General features: G+C 42.8%; 1 protein-coding gene across 1 annotated transcript in view; it reads left to right on the forward strand.

Moving 5' to 3' along the window:
- The window catches only part of PPEF1 (protein phosphatase with EF-hand domain 1), a 56,713-nt gene continuing 34,257 nt past the window's right edge, over positions 1-22,456 (forward strand). The window contains exons 1-4 of the mRNA XM_073328038.1: positions 1-346; positions 8,991-9,186; positions 12,069-12,196; positions 14,483-14,543. Coding sequence (XP_073184139.1) covers positions 9,135-9,186; positions 12,069-12,196; positions 14,483-14,543 — 241 coding nt within the window. The 5' untranslated portion in view covers positions 1-346; positions 8,991-9,134. The remainder of the gene's footprint in view (positions 347-8,990; positions 9,187-12,068; positions 12,197-14,482; positions 14,544-22,456) is intronic.

The following is a 22,456-nucleotide window of genomic DNA, read 5'->3' on the forward strand; positions in this document are numbered from 1 at the left end:
ATAGTGACAACACAGCTCCAACAACAGCATCCATGCAGTTTAGCTCTGTGTCTGCAGCCCTGTGGTCCCATAATAAGCTGGAAGATGGAAAGCAGCTCTTTGTGTTATTGTATTCATTTTTTAAGCGGTGCTTAAAAGATTTCCTCACAGGAAGCTGTGTAAGTGCAAGGAGGGCACCAGTATTGCAGTCTGTGAGCCTCAGAGCCCTAAAGGGAACCAGAGTACCTATTCTCCTTCAGATCTGCACCCCTGTCATGTCGTCTGGTTCCAAAAAGAGACTGCTTTTTTATTCTCCTGAAGACACTTTTGTGGAAGCCCTCTGCATTGCTGCAGCAGAAGAAAACAGGTAATTTCTTTGAGGGGAAGGGGTTAAGATCACTTTTAATTCACTTTTAAAAAAAGGAAATTAACTGTATCACAGCTTTGTGCAGTGAATGACAGGATGTGTATGGTAATATAGATTATTTTGCTTACTGCTGTGATAAAAATCAGAATGGTTCATCTTAAAAAGTTTAAAATTGATTGGACCAGCTATCCAGAAGTTCTGAGTAGATGAGAACAGAGTGCTTTGTGATCTGAAGTTTTGGAACATATTACACTTAGTTTTTTGTTAGCAAAAATACTATACTTTCCACAATCCATAGGAATTTGGAGTTGACTTTATTGGCTTTCAGATAGCTTACTACATTTGTTCTTGATTGGTTCCTGGCCTGGTCTTTGAGATGCATCACCCATAGCAATGCACAGAAACAGTTCAGTCAATTCAATATTGACCCTAGCTTCCTATCCCTAAACAGGCTCAAGAAATTAACTGGCTGTTACATGAAATATTTATTTTTATTTACAATATATTGAACAGAAAGTACCGGTATTTGATTTCTTCCATTCACATATATAGTCACTGCAAATCACTTAAATAGAGATGCTAATCATGTCTTGTATACCTTATCAGATAAAGAATCAGTAGATAAAATACTTATTTCTCTTCATAAGCTATTGTTTACATCCTCTTCTTCTTAGCTTAAAAGTTATCGTTCTCAGGTACATCACTGTTGATTTTAAGGATGTAGTCTTCTGAAGTTCTGAGCACCTTCAACTTCCATTAAACCAAAGGGAATTTGAGTGTGTTTAACAATATGCAGAATCAAGCCATAAATGACTTATTGCAGGTTTTCTTCAATATTGATTATAGATAGGGCTCTACCAAATTCAAGACCATGAAAAACGTGTCATGGACCGGGAAATCTGGTCTCCCCCTGTGAAATCTGGTCTAATGGGAAAGTAGTGTTTCTCAAATTGGGTGCTCTGACCCAAAAGGGAGTTTCAGGAGGGTTGCAAGGTTTTTTAGGGAGGTCACAGTGTTGCCACCCTTACTTCTGCGCTGCCTTCAGAGCTGGGCAGTCAGAGCGCGGCAGCTGCTGGCTGGGCACCCAGCTCTGAAGGCAGCACTCCGCCAACAGCAGCGCACAGGTAAGGGTGGCAATGCCATACCATACCATGCCATCCTTCTGCGCTGCTGCCTTCAGAGCTGGGCATCAAAAGAGTGGGGGTGGCTGACTGAGGGCCCAGCTCTGCAGGCAGCGCTGCCTCCAGCAGCAACACAGAAGTAAGAGTAGCAGTACTGCAAACCCCCCTACAATAACCTTGCAACACCCACCCACCCCCAATCCTTTTTGGGTCAGGACCCCTACAGTTACAACACCATGAAATTTCAGATTTAAATAGCTGAAATCATGACATTTACAATTTTTTAAATCCCATGACTGTGAAATTGATCAAAATGGACCATGAATCAGGTAATAATAGTATTCTTCTCTTAAACTATGGCAATATGTGTAGGTTTCTCCAAGGGCAATAGCATCTATAGTGGACACATGAGAGGTTTCTCTTATGAATATCCCATCACCCAATGCATTTTCTTAACTATTTTTAAATGTTCTGTTTAAAAAATGTTAAATGCTTTTTAAAATTACTTATTCATAACAAGTGGGTTACATGCATAAGATGTGCAAGAGATGGGTCCTGGAGCCTGAAGTTTGGATCCAGATCCTCCTGAAGTTCATGGTTGGTCTAATCCCAGGTTTTGGCACCGCATACCACTAGATGAAATAGCCACTGACTAGTATAGTGGATGCAAATACTATACAAAACAATAAAAAGAGGTAATGTTACAGAGCCAGAAGGCTTAATCATAGTTACATAGAAAAATTTGAGTAAATTAACACTGTGCAACACAAAGGATTATAGTGATGATTTTCTTTCAGTGAACCACTAGGATTTCATTTTATTCCAACCCCTAAGAAAAATAAAATAAAATTACTCCTAATTTCACCATGTCTATCCCACCAGGCTCCAGTAAATATCACTTAGTAGTATGGTTTGATAATAAACAATATGTCAATAAACAATATCATCTACAAGGGTCTCAACAAGAGGTGCTATACTCACAGAAGTGCTGAAATGTCACAGTGTTGGACGTGGTATAATTTCCTTGATAAACAGGTATTTTTCAGGGGTTAAGGTACAACAGTGATGAGGGCCATATACTGTAAGTACCTAGACAGATAATATCCTGAATCTCCAGTGTCTTATTTAGCCTCTCTCAGAACAGATTTCAGGAAAGGTTTCCAGATGTTATAAATTTTATCCTATCAAGATCAAGCCTATCATTTATGTGTACACTAGTCCTCAATTCCACGGAAAAAACTCTAACTGAAGTAGTCTTCCACAAGCACTGGTGGAATGTTTAATGAATCAAAATATAAGCAGTGCCAAAGCCAGACCTCTAATGAGAAATGTACACCCTCAGATGCTCCTAGAAAATCCGTCTCCCTCTCATAATTCATCAAACCACAAATGTTTTTCTAACAAATGTTATTGAAGGACGTCATAAATACCCTGTAATAGAAATACAGATAGGAATGGGAGAGAGAAAGGAGAGGACTTGCACAACGGGAATGCCCACTGAAACAACCTGCAGGGGAAGTACAATGTAGCATAAATTAAGCTGCATCCCAGCAGGGATCCTGTCCTCATAAAAACCAATACAACTCTTCAATCTTCATTTATGAAAGTGAGGAAGAAACAGAAGGAACACGCAGGGCAACAGTGATAGGCAGTGCTTAATTTGTAATGAAAGAGGTGCTGGGGCTCAAGCAATTTTTTTTTATTTTCATAACTGACACATCAAGCCCAGAGGTGCTGGGGCTATGAACTGCCAAGCCTAGAGATGCCAGGGCTAAGCCCTGGCAAAAATTAAGCCCTGGCGACAGGGGAAGAGTGAGAGGTAAGAAAGAGGCTAGTGGCTTTCATTTGTATGGCTTTTGGATCCTCAGGCCTGCTCTGTCTTATATCTGGCAGCCCGTGGGCTCATCAGCTTATATCATAACTAATATAGTGCTGCGAATATATGCTGTTTTTTATAAAACAGGTGCACTCCCTGCCTTAAAAGCCTTGCCATCTAATTTCATTAAAAGTCAAACATGAGTTTTCAAATGTGCCCACTAGTTTGGGTGCTTTAGTTTTGGTGTAAACACTTCAACAGTGTATACCGGTTACCAGCCAGCCTTCACAAAGAAAACTGCATTTATTCTTAGGGTAAAACCATTACAGAGACAACATAAAAAATCAATAAAAGAACCTACTTGCATGTTAGATGCTTACCAGAGGCCACACCAACTCCAATATAGGACTTTGGTAGGTGTCAGTCTTTCCACATCCTGATTGGACAGTTCAGCTGTTTCTTTATAGAGCTCAGGCCTAGAGTGTATCTCCAGGCTCTGGGAACAGATAATCACCTAGTCAGTGGCCCTTTCCTCAGGACATAGCTTCAAAAGTCTGGGGTTTTGCATAACTGGGGTTGTGCACTTTGCATTAACCCCTCCCCAGAGATTCCCCAGGAAACCTGCTTACCCTCATTGACCCAAAAGTTGTTCTATTGTCTGCCTTATGAAAGCATGTTTTCTTTAAAAACAGCAGCTAGAATGCTAACTACCCTATGTCCTGCTTTTTCATATGATTTACTGGTATCCTAGAAACTCCTTTTGAAACAGGAAAGCCCTAGTTTTTCATTTCGTCAGTAAAATTGTTAAGTTTTTATTATTTTTTTTGTTTTTGTTTGTTTGTTTAAGACACATTGCTACACTGGTAATATTTGCTCAGTATTTATCAGGAGTAAATAGTCCAGTGGAACTCCTTTTCTGTTCTAAATAGGTTGCTACTTCATCACCATGGTATCTGAGCACCTTCCAGCGGCCTGTTAAGTGTTGTGACTAAAGTGTCATATGTGGCTTGTTCTCTCTCATTTTCCCCCCTGGTGGAATAACTATATGTACAGAGTTGGTAAGATTTTGTGTTGTGGGGATTTTTTTTTAATGTACTCACTGCTTTAAAGGCAGATCAAGTGCCAGGTGCACTTCTTCGGAGTGGAAGGTGGTGAGGTTTGTGATAATCCTTAGTTCCTAGGGGAGCTCGCTCACGGGGGAGTTTCAGACCCGTCTCAGGGAAAGTTGTCTCCTGCACAAACAAACTTTACCCTTATTGTAGAGTGTTCTATTGTGCCAGAGGAGTGGAGTTGTTGACCAATCTTCATTTTGGAACATTAGGCAATCTTTTAGATACCCTGGGCCCAGGCCATTGAGCACCTTGAAAATAAGGATCAAAACCTTGAACTTGACTTGATATTCTATGGGAATCCACATTAGAGAGTGGAACACAGATTAGATGTGCTCCCAGTAGCCTTTGTTGCAGAGAAGTGCTGCAGTGTTCTGTATCAGCTGGGGTTTTGTAAGTGATGAAGGATTCATTACCTGGAATATTGCACTGTTGTAGTCCAGTCAAGAGGAGACAAAGGTGTGAATAACCCTAGGCCAGATCATCCTTCACCAAGATGGGATGGAGTCTCCTAACCAACTAGAGATGATGAGAAGCATTACTCGGGGATGTTGCTATGTGAGAGCTTAGCATCAGCAAGGAATCCAGAAGCACTCATAGAATCATAGAATCATCACCATCCAGCCACATAGAATCATAGAATATCAGGGTTGGAAGGGACCTCAGAAGGTCATCTAGTCCAACCCCCTGCTCAAAGCTTCAAACCACTTCTTTCTCAACAGAGGACTGGTCTCCTCCTCCCCATGCTGTGCTGCCCAGTGCAGTAGTCTGGGAGCTGACCTTGTTCGTGAAGACAGAGGCAAAAAAAGCATTGAGTACATTAGCTTTTTCCACATCCTCTGTCACTAGGTTGCCTCCCTCCTTCAGTAAGGGGCCCACACTTTCCTTGACTTTCTTCTTGTTGCTAACATATCTGAAGAAACCCTTCTTGTTACTCTTAATATCTCTTGCTAGCTGCAACTCCAGGTGTGATTTGGCCTTCCTGATTTCACTCCTGCATGCCCGAGCAATATTTTTATACTTCCCTGGTCATTTGTCCAATCTTCCACTTCTTGTAAGCTTCTTTTTTGTATTTAAGATCAGCAAGGATTTCACTGTTAAGCCAAGCTGGTCGCCTGCCATATTTACTATTCTTTCTACACATCGGGATGGTTTGTCCCTGTAACCTCAATAAGGATTCTTTAAAATACAGCCAACTCTCCTGGACTCCTTTCCCCCTCATGTTATTCTCCCAGGGGATCTTACCCATCAGTTCCCCGAGGGAGTCAAAGCTCCCAAGCTTCATGCATTTGTGTATAGGCACTTGAGAACCTGCTGATCGCCCCTCTTTCTCAGTATGAGGCAGGAGCCCTCCCCTCTCACGCGCTCCTGCTCGTGCTTCCTCTCGGTATCCCACTTCCCCACTCCTAAACTACAGACTGAATTCACTGATTGTGGGTGTGTACCTTCAACCAATGGAGACTACAATATAGTCTAGTGGCAAACTCTTCAAAATGCTTTCCTCTGCCCACCCATGTCTTGCTTGGGTTCAGCTTTCATCAGCTGTTCTTCATCCATGAGCTGATATCAAAGCACTAAGCCAGCTTGGTGGTGGTGGTGAAGAACAAGTAGAGCTGTGATGATCTGCATATTGGTGGCATTTGAGTCCAAGTGGTCTTTCTATTTCACCTAGCAGCTTCATGTAAACATTGAGTAGGACTAGAGAAAGAGAAATGATCTTTGTGGAACTCCACAGGTGAGTAGCCTAGGGATTCAGGTGCAGTCTTCCATTGCTATTCTTTGGGTGTATCCCTACAAAGAGAACTCAAACCATTTTAGTATACTCAAACCAGTATTTCCCTCTCAGCTGAGGCAGGAATATCTAATGGTTGAAAGATTTGAATGTTGCAGAGACATCCGGGAGGATGAGAATGGATGTCACCACCCACTGGCAGCAGATGATCATCTAAAAGTTTTCCCTTCCATGCCCTGGCCTGAGTCCAGATTCTGCTGGGTCTAGAATATTAGATTCAATTAGATAAGCTTGCAGTTGGCCTTTGACTAGTTTCTCTGAGCTTGCTCAGGAACAGAAGGTTTGACGCTGGTGATAATTAGTAAGAACTGGAGTATCCAGAGTGGGTTAGTTCAGGATCATTCAGATTTTTGCATGTTTGAAGGAGGAAGAGACAGTTCTTTTCCTGAAGATGGCATTGGCTATTTCAGTCAGGAATGGCACCAGTTACTCATGCCTATCTTACACCAGTCAGAAAGGGCATAAGTTGGATTCACAGGTCTTGGGTCAAGACTCTTTAGGGTGTCCAGTACTTCTCAGTGAGTGAATGTACTGAACTCTTGGAATGCAGGTGGGCTGTAAATTGGCCAAGTGGATCCATGCTGTTTAAGAAACTTCCTGAAAGTGCTTGTGCGTGAACTTTTCAGCAAAATAGAATGATGGTCCTTCGCAGTGCTTGCTGCTCAGCTCGGATGCAGGGAGTAAGCATTCAGAATGGATGAAGCAGCTCCTTCAGGTTGGATTTGGCAGCTTTAGTGGAGGCTGGTAGGAAGACCATGTCCAGGATCAGGGTAGGCCTGGAAAAATTCTGTGTTTCAACCTATATGTTTCAGCCTTCATTTTCCATTATTGGTGCTCAGGTTTCTGCCTCGCTCTCTTTCATCTGGCACAGAGGTGTCTGAAAACCAAAGAGGCAATGGGAAGGAATGGGCCATTTGGGGGAGAATATGTCAATGTTTGAGGCTAGTATACAATTATGATGATTCACAACATCCTTAACAACTTGTCCTGTGGGCGGAGTGTTGCACTCCTTTAGCAGTTTGATGGAGTTGAAGAGCCATCATGGTTGTACCGGTCTTTCTTGATACCTGGGAGCTGGGAGTGCTCAGATTACCGCCTTAGTGAGATTGTGGTCTGTCCAAGATGGAGGCTGGGTTGTGATATCCTTGATATTGACATCTAATTCGAAAAACAGGACTTAGATGTGATTGGCTGTGTCAGTTGGACCCCTAATGACCTGTGAAAATCCTAGGAAGGCACGTTAGGAGGTGGTGTTCAGTGCTGTGAACACTGAGTGGAGCAAAGAGAGAAGCTGCATGAGTGCAGGCATTAAAGCTGTTGTTTTCCTCAAAGTGAATGTTAACATCACTTGTTCAGTGTTTCACGATAAACTCATTCAGAACACTGGAGTTACGAGAAAAAACCCTCTGCTCTGTGAAGTATGTTTCATGTCACTGCCTTCAGAAGCTCGGCAGTCGCAACACTGGCGTAGATTTTTAAAGCATACTTTTGTCTTTTGTAGGCGTATTTTGGGACTATAAAAAATGTTGCAACAGTAGTGTCCTACTTTATGGTCTTGCAAATACAGTAACTTTATAGACTGCACTAGTTGGTATAACATTTTTGCCTTTATCTGCCTCTTCATGCCTTTTATCTTGTTTATCATAACAGTAAAATAGAAGCAAAAGAGCACTAGTCAAGCATTCATTCTATTATTTATGTAGTCACATTTAGGTTGGCTGGAGAGGGTGTTTTGCTTTTTGTTTTGAAACCTTTTGAAAGGATATTCAATATAATGGGCACAATAATTTAGCTATGCAGTCTATGCTACAGACTCATACACAACCAAAGGAAGGAGAAGTAAAAGTATGATCAGATAAGGTGTTCAGGCTAAAATAAACCCCAACAATCATAAGGCTCTATAGAATTGTGTAGTGCTCAAAAAATGTCACCACATTTATTTTACAGTGAAATTCACTAATTTGAACTCATTGACTAGGAGACACGTTGCAAATTTGTGAATGATGTGAGTTAGTGAGTCGGTGAACAAACACAAAGAAAAACCCAGAAGACTGCATTATAAAATGTACTTTGTTCATTTATTTGACAAAATTACTTTGGTTTTGTTTATCATGATTCATAGTAAATGTGCTGTGGTACATTTAGTAAAAATAGGTGAATTCTTATTATGAGACACCTCACTACAGCATTATATCTGCTGCTAAAACTTTTCAAGGGGTCACCTTATATTGTGTTCAAGTGAATTTGAGATATGATTTTAACTAAGTGTACATTTAAGAGCTTCTTCTGTACTCAGAAGAACTGGTAAACAGCATTATGGTGCGATGAGGGATTAAGTGCAGTGTACTGGTAAATGGTAAGGTGAGTCATCTTAAAATGTATTTTCTTGGTTTAATAGTTGTAGTATCATTTCCATTTAATTTTAAATGCTTTAAGTTCTGATGCACTACTTTTCAAATCACAATAGCAAAAGTAATTTCTCTGTAGTTTCCTGTCACTGGTAGGAAAGCTTTCAATAGCTCACTGGTAGATATTGCTTTTCAGCCAGTATGTAGCATTTTGTTCAGAAGAGGAAACTTTATTCATAGATGTTCATCTGACCCAAACGCAGGCAACAGCAATAGGCGGCTACTGCTGCTGAGTTCTGGAAAATAACCCTACACTGTTTGTGAGGTTCAGTTTCCACATCACATGACGTACAGTATTTCATAACGAGCTTTAATGATCTCTGCTGAGTTGCACGGTAGATAGTATGCTATTAACCACTTTCTTTTTTATTACCTCCTCTGCTCCTCTTCCTCATTAGAGCTAATAACAGGAGTGAATCAGCTTGGGGTGGTTCATTGCATCATAAGTGGAACATAAAGGAAATGCTTGTAACATGGTTGGATGAGAAAAACCCATTGCCTATGAAGAGAAATTAAATTGATGGACAGTCTGTACTAGAGCCATGGGATGTGGCACTTCTGTGACTGGGAGTCGGGCAAAAAAGTCAGAGAGAGGTAGGTGCTGCGTCTATGTCATTTGTTAGCCTTGTCATCCTCTGTTAACAATGAAAGAGAATTAAAGGGTTGCACTTTTTCCCCCATTCCTGTTGTCAAGTAGTAGCTTAGATTAAATTTTGTTTTAAATGCTCTTTTTTAAAGGATTCCTGGCTTTTAAACATTGGTTAAGGCAGAATGACTCAAGTAGTTAAAAAGAAACTGAGATAAAACAGAGCTACCTCAATGATGGTCAGATTCAATAATTGCACTACAGAATGATTAGTCTGCAAAACAGTGTTTTGTTTAATTTCTTGCTTAATGTCAGTTAGTCTGTTTGGTTGACAAATCTCTTTGGTGCTTGGGTAAAAATTCAGTTAAAAGTTAATGCCGGCACTTTCCTTGTTCAAAAAATATGTCACACAGTGGTATATGCCAGTGGTGCTTGGCATAGAGCTAGAATGTGCCTAGCCTTTGCACAGTGCTCCTGGAGATGGCTCGATTTCCCCTTCACATGCCTTGCACAAGCTTTATTATTATTTGCATTATAATAGTGCTTAAAGACTCAATCAGGAAGCAAAGCTTCATGGTGCTTGGTGCTGTACATATGTGTAGTAAGAAAGAGTCCCTACCCTGTTTGAAGGTAGAGCTTGCAGTCTGCAAAACAGAATGAGCATGGGGAGGGGGGGATTTTTCTGCTCATTTTACAGATGAGGAACAGTGACGCAGTGGCACAGATATTTTAAATGAATGCTCTCCTTCTTCTGCTCGCCAGTTTAACACCCTGCACTTAATACTTGTAACACTCAGTGTCTGGTGCTGTATGGGATGAGCCCATTAGTAAGAGGGTTACATTTTAACCAGAATTTAGAGTAACATTAACTTTAACCATCACATTACCTAGGCTATAAGCTCTTTGGGACAGGGCTGTCTTTTGTTTTGTATTTGTACAGTGCCTAAAGGGATCACAGTCCATGACTGGTTTCAGAGGAACAGCCGTGTTAGTCTGTATTCGCAAAAAGAAAAGGAGTACTTGTGGCACCTTAGAGACTAACCAATTTATTTGAGCATGAGCTTTCGTGAGCTACAGCTCACTTCATCAGATGTTTACCGTGGAAACTGCAGCAGACTTTATATACACACAGAAATCATGAAACAATACCTCCTCCCACCCCACTGTCCTGCTGGTAATAGCTTATCTAAAGTGATCAACAGGTGGGCCATTTCCAGCACAAATCCAGGTTTTCTCACCCTCCACCCCCCCACACAAATTCACTCTCCTGCTGGTGCTAGCCCATCCAAAGTGACAACTCTTTACATAATCAAGTCGGGCTATTTCCTGCATAGATCAAGGTTTTCTCACATCCCCCCCACCCCCATACACACACAAACTCACTCTCCTGCTGGTAATAGCTCATCTAAACTGACCATTCTCCAGGTTTAAATCCAAGTCTAGGTGTTATGGCAATATAAATAATAATAACTACTCGATGCAGTCCCTTTAATGATCAGGGGGTGGGGAGAGGAGAATGGGGAAAGCTATTGATTGTGTAGACATTCCTCAGTTAGGTATGTGGAAAAAGCCTCTGCCCAACCAACATAGCTATGCTGGCAAAAGTCCAAGGCTATGGCTACACTACAGAGTTCACAGCAGCGCAGCGGCATCGGGGCAGCTGCACTGGTGTAGCACGGCTAGTGCAGACACTCTGAGCTGATGGGAGACAGCTCTTCCTTCGACTTCATGACTTCAGCCCCCACAAGCGGCGGTAGCTCTGTCAGCATGAGAAGCTCTCCTGCTGACAGAGCGCTGTCCACATTGGTGCTTAGGTCGCTCGGGGTGGTGGCTTATTCACATCCCTGAGCGACACAATTTATGCCAGCCTAAGCTGCAGTGTGTACATAGTCCTAGTGTAGATGCAGTTATTCCAGCAAAAATGTCATTTTGCTGGTATATTTTATTCTGTTCAGGGAACTGGTATAAACTATACTGGCAAAAGGACTCTTATGTGTCTCCACTAGTACTCCTGGGGGAATTCTGTGCTATTGCGCAATGCAGATTTTTTCAGAAATTAATGGGGTTTTGCGCAGAATTTCCTTTCTCCCACAAAAATGGGCTGGTGACTGCCACTAGGGGGCCGCTGGACCCTGCTGAGCCCAACTCGCACATAGAAGCCACTGCCTGGGAGGAGGGGAAAGAGGAGGAGGAGCTGGAGGGTTTCCAGCAGCTGCAGTTCTTCGCACACCCTAAGGGAAGGAGGAGGGCGTTGCACCAGACATGCCAACCCAGTGGAGAAATCACAGAAACTGGGCTTGTTTTTGGCTTAATTGGCTTGTGAGTTGCTTGTTGGTTAGTTTCTGGCTTGTAGCTTGTTTGGCTTGTTGCTTCTTTTTTTAGATTGGCTCCCGGCAAGCAGGGGCAAGGGGGGGGCAAGAGGATGAGAGAGTCGGGGTGCACAATAGGCCCACCACAGTCCCAGACTGCACGCTGGGGGGTGATCTAGTCACATAGAGTGTTGGGGTTCTTAGGGATTGGCTTGTTTTGAAATGGGATTAGCTTTATTTTTGGCTTATTGTGAAAGTCGGGGTGCTTATTTACCGTGTGAAAGTTGGCAACTGTGCAGTGCGCAGGACATTCCATCATGCAAGCCTGGGAGTGAGCATCAGGCTGTTCTCCCTCTGGATCCCTGGGCTCTGGGGGAGAGGGGAGTGGGTGTCTGGACTGGTGGTGGGGGCATTACTGGGCTCTGGGGGACCCCACAGCTGGGCTCTGGGAGGGGAGGGGGTGGGTGTCTGGGCTGGGCTCTGGGGAGGAGGGTGTGTGGAAACTTGGCCCCTTTCTGTTTTCACAGTAGCTGCACGGTAACTGTGTTTCATTGTACTTTTGTCGCTTTATGTTTTGGCAGCAATTAAAGCAGCTATCCTCATTCAGAGGTGGTATCGGTGTTACATGGCCCGGTTGGAGATGAGGCGACAATATGCTCTTAGCATCTTTCAGTCAATTGAATATGCTGAAGAACAAGCTCAGCTACAGGTCTGTACTTCTGGGTTCTTATGGTGAAACATGAAGGCCACACTTTCCAAAAATGCATCCCTAAGCTGCACAAACAAAACGGATAACTGCATGTGTGGGTTGCAACTTCCCAGTTGTGTCCCAACTGAATTTTTTGTCTCTCCAATTTCCTGATTTGCTTAAAAATGGGAATGTGGAAATTGCCATACCAGACTGGACCACTGTTCCATCCAATGCAGTAACCTGTCTCTGACAGTGGCCAGTATCAGAAGCTTCAAAAGAAGGTGCATGAACTCTGTAGTTAAAATTATGGAATAACATGCTTATAGGGGAAGTTTCTTCCTAACCCTCCACCAGTTAGTGGTTATTTTATGCCCTGAAGCAGGAGGGATTATATTACTTGTATGTTTACAAAAAATCCTGTCTAATCCTGTGGATGTTTTGGATGCTTACCAAAAAGTTAAGTTTATATAGCTTTTTGCCTGTAATCCATTTGTTTGTTAACTGAGAAAGGTTTTGTAATTAAGGCTCTGAACTGGGACTAAGGAGGTCTGGATTTAATTCCTGGCTCTGCCACAGACTTCCTGTGTGATCTTGGGCAAGACAATTAACTTCTCTGTGCCTCAGTGCAATAAAATAATGTAAAATATTTCCTTTCTCACACTCTAGTTTGTCAGTGCCTCAGGGCAGATATTATCTCTCACTATTTGTACAGCATCTAGCCCAATAGGGCTACTGTAATACAAATAAATAATCATCCTAATCAACATTTTAAAGAGAGTGGTGGCAGTGGAAGATTATCCAATGGGCCACGGGGCCTGTACCTGGGGGCCCCAGCAAACTGGGGGCTCCGGAAAAATGGGTGCCCCAGCAGAAATCTGCTGTGGGGCAGCAGAGCCCAGAGCCCTAGTAGAAACCGTGGGGTGGGCAGGGGAAGTCCCAGCACTCTGACCCCAGCTGGAGCCCTGGGACTGGAGTAGCTCTCTTTCCCTCCCAGGGTCTCAGGGCTGGAGTAGCTCTCATTCCCTACTGTGGACCCAGGGCTGAGGCTGGGGGGATGGAGCTTCTCCAGTCCTGGGGACACAGTGTGTGTGTGTGTGGGGGGGGGGTAGCAGAAAGGGAATGGGAGGAGGGGCCACGGAAGAGTGGAATGGGGTGGGGCCGCAGGCAGCAAGGGTGGGGTGTGGACACCGTTCCATCTCTGGGGCCTCCCCACTTGCTCTGGGCCAGGGCCACAGGAGACCTTAATCTGCCTCTGGGGTGTTCACTGGCGTAACCACAAGAACAAGGTGGAAAATTCTTTGCCCCCACATTTTTCTACATTTCTCACACTTTTCTTTACAAATACAGTTTAATTTTTTGGTAAGCGTTTAACATTTTTTAATCGTGTGTGTTTTAAATGAATTCTTACAAAACATTAAAAATGACTATAGTCAATACTGTATTTCAACAGGCAGTGCTGGATTTCAAAATGTGGTCCATTTGTGCAAATGTGCAAGTGGAATCCATTTCTTACCAGTATGGGGGGCACGTGACCTCCTCACGTGACCCTCCATATGACTTCTCCCCGCCCTGCCCCCCGTCCAGGGCCCCCATACTCTCCCTGTCCCCTCTCTATGATCCACCGCCCTTACCTGGTGAGGTGGGGGTTCTGTCCTCCTCCCACTGAGCCTTCGGAACCGCAGTGGTGAAAGGAGCAGAACGTGGGGCCACCGGGCGGCCCCACGCCAGCAGCTCCTCCAGCACAGCTGTACTGCCCCCAAGCCCTGTCCTCTGGCAGGGCTCCTGGACAGATGGAGGAGACCCTGCGTGGAAGGGCTGGGGGCGGTACAGCTGCGATGGAGGAACTGCCGGTGTGGGGCCGCCCAGCGTCCCCATGTTCTGCCCCTCCTCTTTCCGGTTCGCCGTACCAGCTATAAATATCTTGCTGGTACTGTACCCCCCCTACTTGCACTGCTGCTTTTTGGTCATGTTTTACATGGTTTAATGAAGCTTAGTTAAAGTTCATTCTATTCTGACGATGAATAGTATCAACTAGCTTTAAAGGAATTTGTTGAATTTAATTCGTGTATGTTTATGAATCAGCGTTAGCCCACTAGCCTGCAGTAAGGAGGAGGGAGAAAGTTGCAACTCTTACGGGAGGACAAGGTTGCATTGTTATCATAAACTAGTGATACGGATCCAAGGTGCCTCTGTATCTTTCCACCTAAATGTCCTAATTAGCGGGAAAAGAGTAAAGAAAAATGAGAGACCATTAATGTTTGTGTGATCTCCTGAATTGATCAGTGTATTTTTTTTCTTATTCAGCTGTCCAGTTTTTTTACATTCATGCTGGATCACTTTACTCATCTCAACGAGACTGATACAGGTAAGGATAAAAAAGGTTTAATATGAAAATTCCAGTTTAAAAACAAACATTAGAAGGTGAATTGTCCATGTGATGCCTAGCTACATGCACATGACTGAAGCTTAGCTTGGAGCTTCCCATACACTGTAGTAAAAACTTGATCCTATAAATGCTGATTCTGTTAAATATATACACAGTAGGTTGAACTGTGTGAGATTCCAGTCGAACATACAAGTAGCCCCCAAAATGTATAGAGTGTTCTATTATACATTCTCTCCTTGAAGAGCTAGTAAATTGTTCTTGTGGTCTTCCTGCTTGCAACCTCCCCCCCGCCCCCCCCGCCCACCTCCAATCTCTAGAACTATGTATTTTTCTAATTTGTAATGGAAAATTCTCAAAAAGGAGTATGCATTGACCAATACTGGGCAAATGTAACAAAGCACAGAGGTGTTCTCTATGGCATCATCTGAAATAGGCAAATACGGAGCATTTTTTAGTGTAATTTCTTCTGGACTTTTACTACAGAGCATTTTATGTGGGGCCAGTAGGAAGCTGTCTGGCTACATGAGTTTTTCCACTTTTTTTAGCTAACCAGAGTTGCAGATGCCCTTGTGGATATGATATGGATTTTTGACACTCCAGCACGAATACTTTGGTTTAATAAAACAATGACTGGATTATGTTTAGGCAGACATTTTAAAAATTTGGGACAGATGTTTATAGATAATTTTATCTTCTTAAAAATAGTTGTAATCACTGAACTCAGCTGGAACAGACTTGCCAGGGGTACCTTGGATCTCTCTGCCATCCTACTTCTCTGATCCTGTAGGAATGAGATATTCTGAAAATTAAGGAGAACAGCCAATGAAGGAAGAAGGTGTAGAAGCAGAGGGTTGGAAACCAGAGAAGATTCAGGAGGAAAGACCACAACAGGAACATACTGTAATTTCACTTCAGTAGAATCATAGAATTGGAAGGGACCTCGAGAGGTCATCTAGTCCAGTCCCCTGCAATCATGGCAGGACTAAGTATTATCTAGGTCAGGGATTGGCAACCTTTGGCACGCGGCCCGCCAGAGTAAGCCCCCTGGTGGGCTGGGCCGGTTTGTTTACCTGCTGCGTCCGCAGGTTCAGCCGATCACAGCTCCCACTGGCTGCGGTTCGCCGCTCCAGGCCAATAGGGGCTGCGGGAAGTGGCGCAGGCCGAGGGATGTGCTGGCCACTGATTCCCACAGCCCCCATTGGCCTGGAGCAGTGAACCGTGGCTAGTGAGAGCTGCGATTGGCCGAACCTGCGGACGCGGCAGGTAAACAAACCGGCCCAGCCCGCCAGGGGGTTTACCCTGGTGGGCCGCGTGCCAAAGGTTGCCGATCCCTGATCTAGATCATCCTTGACAGGTGTTTGGTTAACCTGCTCTTAAAAATCTCCAGTGATGGAGATCCCACAACCTCCCTGGGCAATTTATTCCAGTTCTTAACCACCCTGACAGGAATTTTTTCCCAATGTCCAACCTAAATTGTACTTTCTGCAATTTAAGCCTATTACTTCTGATCCTATCCTCAGAGATTAAGGAAAACAATTGTTCACCCTCCTCTTTGTAACAACCTTTTATGTACTTGAAAACTATTATGCCCCCTCTCAGTCTTCTCTTCTCCAGACTAAACAAACCCTTTTTTTTTTTCATCTTCCCTCATAGGTCATGTTTTCTAGACTTTTAATGGTTTTTATTGCTCTTCTCTGGACTTTCTCCAATTTGTCCACATCTTTCCTGAAATGAAAGAAACTGAACTGAACCCAGAACTGAACACAATACTCCAGCTGGGGCCTAATCAGCATGGAGTAGAGCAGGAGAATTACTTCTTGTGTCTTGCTTACAACACCCCTGCTAATACATCCCTCCTGAATGATGTTTGCTTTTTCTTTTAACCGTCTTACATTTGACTCATATTCAGCTTGTGGTTCACTATGACCCCCAGATCTCTTTCTGAAGAACTCCTTCCTAGGCAGTCATTTCCCATTTTGTTATGTGTGCAACTGATTGTTCCTTCCTAAGTGGAGTACTTTGCATTTGTCCTTATTGAATTTCATCCTATATGACTGAAGTGAATAGTGCACAGGATTCAAGGAATACCAAAACCATTCAGAATGTGAACAATTAAAATGATCAAATTAAAATTTGTATTAGGCTATGTTACAAACATTTTGCAACCAGCTCTAATAAGGCAATGAAAGACTAGCCTTTGATCTTTAAAGTGTTTTGAGATCCTTGGATAAAAGTAGCCTTTGAAGTTCAAGTTTCACATGGAACTACAGCTTGAAACTGACTTCTGTTAAACCAACATCAATTTGTTCAGAAGGTCTGAAGAGACATAAACAAATTGGAACCTAGCTGTGTTAAGAAGGAGGCAGTCCTCACCTTACTGAGTCATAAAAGAATATGAAAGGTCACTTCTCCTTCATCTGAGCCAGCCATTGATTACTTCATTTAAAATGCATACAAGGCACTTTGATAGCAGAATAAAACCATCAAAAACCATAAGTGGTTCAGTGTTCTAATGGCAACAATTAGAAACAGCAGTTCTTCTCTCTTAAACTGCCCAGAGTGCCTAATGTACAGTGCCCTCTTCTTGAAGGAGAAGGTACATCTGAGCTATGCTCCAGGGCCAAGACAGGGAATAAGGTAGTCCTGCAATTCGTTTTTCTACACAGTGCACTATGATAGATAAGTGCAGTCTGTGAATGATCTGCTTTTCTTGTGGGGTTTTATAAGAGTAAAGTGGCTAACTTGAAGCAAATCTAATGATGTTCATATCATCTACTAGTTATCTGCACTAATGGTGTATGTATTTTGTTTCCCTTTCTGAACCCAACTGAATCCAAAGTTTTTAGGATGATGGGTTAGCTTGGCTATTCAGTGGCTTGTAAATTAGATTGAACCATGTTTGAGATGTCTCCCCTAACCAGCCTAGATAAATCTATGTTTATTGACCTTTCTTAGGTAAAGGTTTGATAAACACTTTAACTACATAGGGTGTCATGGCTCACTTCTTGTGCCCACACAGAGGAATAAGGGGTATAAATTGCCCCTTATTTTCCCTGTGTGGTCTACCTGCATTAAAAGCAAATATTAGTTATACTTAAGGACTGCCTAAGGAGGTTATGGAAGCTCCTTCACTGGAGGTTTTCAAAAGGAGGCTGGATAGCCATCTCTCTTGGATGGTTTAGACGTAACAAATCCTGCATCTTGGCAGCGGGTTAGACTAGATGACCCTTGCAGTCCCTTCTAACCCTCTGGTTTTATGATTCTTGGTCCAAAAAAAAAAAAAGAAAAAAGCTTTCATGATAAAGCTCAATTTTCACTGTCATATAGTTTTGAGAAAGTTGTATCTTTGGGGCTAAATGTTTGAGACTTGGTGTCTGCCCAAAGATAACTCTTTTTTTTTTCTTGTTGTTTTTTGAGTGTAAAAAGGTCTACTACTCTGACGATAGGAGAGGCTAAAAAATACAAGCTTCCCATAAAAAAAAAATCTTATCAGGCCTACAGCTGAAAAAAATGAGGATTGCAAGTGTCAAGATTGGCATGAAAATAGTTCTCATTGAGAGGCAGCACAAGGCCTTGCACCAAAGGGAATTAGTTTAACTATATGCATGTTATAAGTGCTTGCATACTGAAAATGTGCAGTAGAGGTTTTTGTTTTGTTTTGGTTTTGCTTTTTTGGTTTTTTTAAATACTACGCTTGTCAAATCAATGTCTAGGCTTGAGCTGTACTAAAAAGTTAGGTCGACCCAGCTACATCGCTCGAGGGTGTGAAAAATCCATACCCCGAGCAGCATAGCTAAGCCAACCTAGGCTCCAGTGTAGACAGTGCTAGGTTGACAGAAGAATTCTTCCATCAACCTAGCTACCACCTCTCCGGAAGGTGGATTAACTAGGTGGACGGGAGGGATAGCTCAGTGGTTTGAGCATTGGCCTGCTAAACCCAGGGTTGTGCGTTCAATCCTTAAGGGGGCCATTTAGGGATCTGGGCCAAAAATTGGGGATTGGTCCTGCTTTGAGCAGGGAGTTGGGCTAGATGATCTCCTGAGGTCTCTTCAAACCCTGAGATTCTATGATTCTCCAATCAGTGTAGGTGGTGTCTACACTGAAGCGCGGCTGTACTGCTTTAGTGTTTAACTTAAAGCACATACCTAAGTCCATCCCTATTTAGTGAAGCATTTAAGAACCTGACTTTACTGGGACTTAAGCAGGTATTTAAAATGCTTTTCTGGATAGGGCTATTCTTAAGCAAGTGCTTAAGTTCTTGCTGACTCAAGGCCTTACGGAATGGACCTACTGTGAATGTGAGCACAGTGAACAAAGGTTTCAGAGTAGCAGCCGTGTTAGTCTGTATTCGCAAAAAGAAAAGGAGTACTTGTGGCACCTTAGAGACTAACACATTTATTTGAGCATAAGCTTTCGTGAGCTACTTTTCGTGAGTGTTTCTTATAGTGAACAAAGAAGCTGCAAATCAGCCTGGCCAATTGTCCAAATGTTCCAGGAAACCCAGGATCTAGTAAAAAGAATTCTGCTGCTGCTTTCCTCAACATGTTCCTTTAACTTAGGGTAATAGAAACAGGGCTAAAAAGTCCTGAGTAGAGGTAGGCAAAATATTTTCAATTAACTTTGCATTTTGGGGGGCTCCAAAACTATTTGTCTTTTGAGTCAATTTGATATATTATTTCCATTAAAAAAACCCAATTTTTTAACGTAAAGTTTTTTTGTTTCTGCCACGTTGAAACACTTTGTTTCAACTTTTTATGTCAAAACAGCGCTCTGTTCTGAAATTTGACCAGGAAAAAAACCCAGAATGAAAAACACCTGAAAAAGACTGAATCGAAATGAAAAAATAGTAAAAAAAAATCTATTCAAGTTGACCAAACTACTTTGATTGAAATTAAAAACTGGAAGAAAAAAAAATAGTTTTGGGCCAATCCAAAACATTTCTGTCAATTTCGAACACTTTTGTCAAGTTTTTCAATTTGACAATTTTTGTTTAAAATCTTTTTATTCAAATCTAACAAATGTTTTTTCTGGATTTTTCTGTTCGAACCTTGAACTGAAAAATGGCTTATTTGCTCCGCTCTAGTTAAGCTCCTCCCCAAGAACTTCTGTATTCTCAGTAAAAACAGGGATTGCCTGTCCTGTTCAATAGTTCTATGTGCAGGAAAGAAGAGAGGAGTGGGGATCGTTGAAGGTCTTACAGACCCTGGTCTTTCTTATACTATAATTAACCCCCTAAGAAATCTTCCTGGTTCATCACAGTGTCCGTTTACTTTTCTGGGTTTTTTTTAATGTTTTAAAAAAATGGTGATAATTTTCCTCTTAATGCAATTGTCCTTTTGATTTGTTTTACAAATCAGCTATTTGTAAAACAGCTATTTCTCCTCTCCTCCTCCTCTTCCTGATGTCAGTGTAGTTTCAGCATCACGAGCAAGATACTTCATAACTGTGTAAATTGTTCACTTAGCAATCTTGTTATTCTGGTGGTGTTTGGAGGTGATTTTCAAAGAGGTCTGTGGGAGGGAGCTGTAAAAGCCCTTTCAGCAGCATTTAAAAAAAAAAAAAAAAGGTGTAGGGGGGACTTTCTGAATGTACCTGCCCAGCCTTTCAATACACCCCTAGGATCTCTACCAGGAGAAAAGAAAATTAATTTTAAAGAATTGGCATAGCACATATTCTTGGTAATTTCCATCATTTAAATAAAAAAGTAACAGACTGTACTGTATGGGAACCCATTTTAAAAAAATGTAGATAGCCTTTGTTTTTTGTCTTAATCTTTTGGTCACATGCCGTGAGGAACTGGTTTATTTGATATATGAAGAGCTGTTCTTTATTGCCGTGAAAGAAGGTCCTCCCCACTAGCTGAGAACACAGGATACTATACAGTTATTAATCCACGGCTATACGTTTATTTTTCAGTGATGCAAATCCCTGCATGCTGGCTTGAGGTGAGGCTCTGATTTACATAAATATTCTATGCTTATTTCTCAGTATCAGCTCAGTAATTATGTAAATCTCCTGACTCTAGCCACTATAAATCCCTGCTCTGATTGGTTACTATTCTTAGAATTCCTCATCCACATGCCCACTGCAAACATGTATACCTCGATTTCTGATCTGATTCCCTGCCTGTCACCCCATACAATCCCCAGTGAATTAATAAAATTTAATTTTAAAATGGAATTGCTAAAGTGGGGGTAGGGGCTGAGGGAAGCCAGCCCTTTAGAAGGAGCAGAAGGAGACCTTGCAAAGCCTGAGATTAGGCATAGAGACAGAGTAGGCATAGTGGTAAAAAGATGGAATAACTAGGTTTGTCAGAGCCCTGGATGGGGAGCTGTGAGGACAGGAGTCAATCAGAGCATAGAAGCGAGAGAATGGAGAACCCATTTCAGTGTTATATCTTCAAGATACTCTCTGCTGACTTGATAGTAACTACAGCCTGAGCTATTCTCCTCAGGCTTGTCAGTGAGACCTGGTGTGCACACTGGTTGTGATAATCAGGTAACACCCATTGTTTCATGTTCTCTGTGTATATAAATCTCCCCGCTGTATTTTCCACTGAATGCATCCAATGAAGTGAGCTGTAGCTCACGAAAGCTTATGCTCAAATAAATTTATTAGTCTCTAACAATTTCCATCCCACCACCAACCTCAGCCTGGTCCAGTCCACACGGGAGATCCACTTCCTGGACACTACAGTGCTAATAGACAATGGTCACGTGGACACCACCCTGTACCGGAAACCTACTGACCGCTATTCCTACCTGCATGCCTCCAGCTTTCACCCTGACCACACCACACGATCCATCGTCTACAGCCAAGCTCTGCGATACAACCGCATTTGCTCCAACCCCTCAGACAGAGACAAACACCTACAAGATCTCTGTCAAGCTTTCTTAGAACTACAATACCCACCTGCAGAAGTAAAGAAACGGATTGATAGAGCCAGAGGAGTTCCCAGAGGTTACCTACTACAGGACAGGCCTAACAAGGAAAATAACAGAACGCCACTGGCCGTCACCTTCAGCCCCCAACTAAGGCCCCTCCAGCGCATTATTAGGGATCTGCGGCCTATCCTAGGGGATGACCCAACACTCTCGCAGGTCTTGGGAGACAGGCCAGTCCTTGCCTACAGACAGCCCCGCAACCTGAGGCAGGTGCTCACCGACAGCCACATACCACACAACAGAACCACTGGCCCAGGGACTTATCCTTGCAGCGGAGCCCGTTGCCGGCTGTGCCCACGTGTCTATTCAGGGGACACCATCACAGGGCCTGATAACATCAGCCACACTATCAGAGGCTCGTTCACCTGCACATCCACCAATGTGATATATGCCATCATGTGCCAGCGGTGCCCCTCTGCCGTGTGCATTGGTCAAACTGGACGGTCTCTACGTAAAGGAATGGATGGACACAGATCAGATGTCAAGAATTATAACATTCATAAACCAGTCGGAGAACACTTCAATCTCTCTGGTCACGCGATCACAGACATGAAGGTCGCTATCTTAAAACAAAAAAACTTCAAATCCAGACTCCAGCGAGAAACTGCTGAATTGGAATTCATTTGCAAATTGGATACTATTAATTTAGGCTTAAATAGAGACTTGGAGTGGCTAAGTCATTATGCAAGGTAGCCTGTTTCCTCTTGTTTTTTCCTACCCCCCCCCCCCAGATGTTCTGGTTTAACTTGGATTTTAACTTGAAGAGTGGTCAGTTTGGATGAGCTATTACCAGCAGGAGAGTGAGTTTGTGTGTGTATGGGGGTGGGGGGGATGTGAGAACCTGGATTTATGCAGGAAATAGCCCAGCTTAATTGTCATGCACATTGTGTAAAGAGTTATCACTTTGGATGGGCTATCACCAGCAGGAGAGTGAATTTGTGTGGGGGG

Source organism: Lepidochelys kempii, chromosome 1 (assembly GCF_965140285.1).
Source record: "Lepidochelys kempii isolate rLepKem1 chromosome 1, rLepKem1.hap1, whole genome shotgun sequence".
Taxonomy (NCBI): Eukaryota; Metazoa; Chordata; order Testudines; family Cheloniidae; genus Lepidochelys; species Lepidochelys kempii.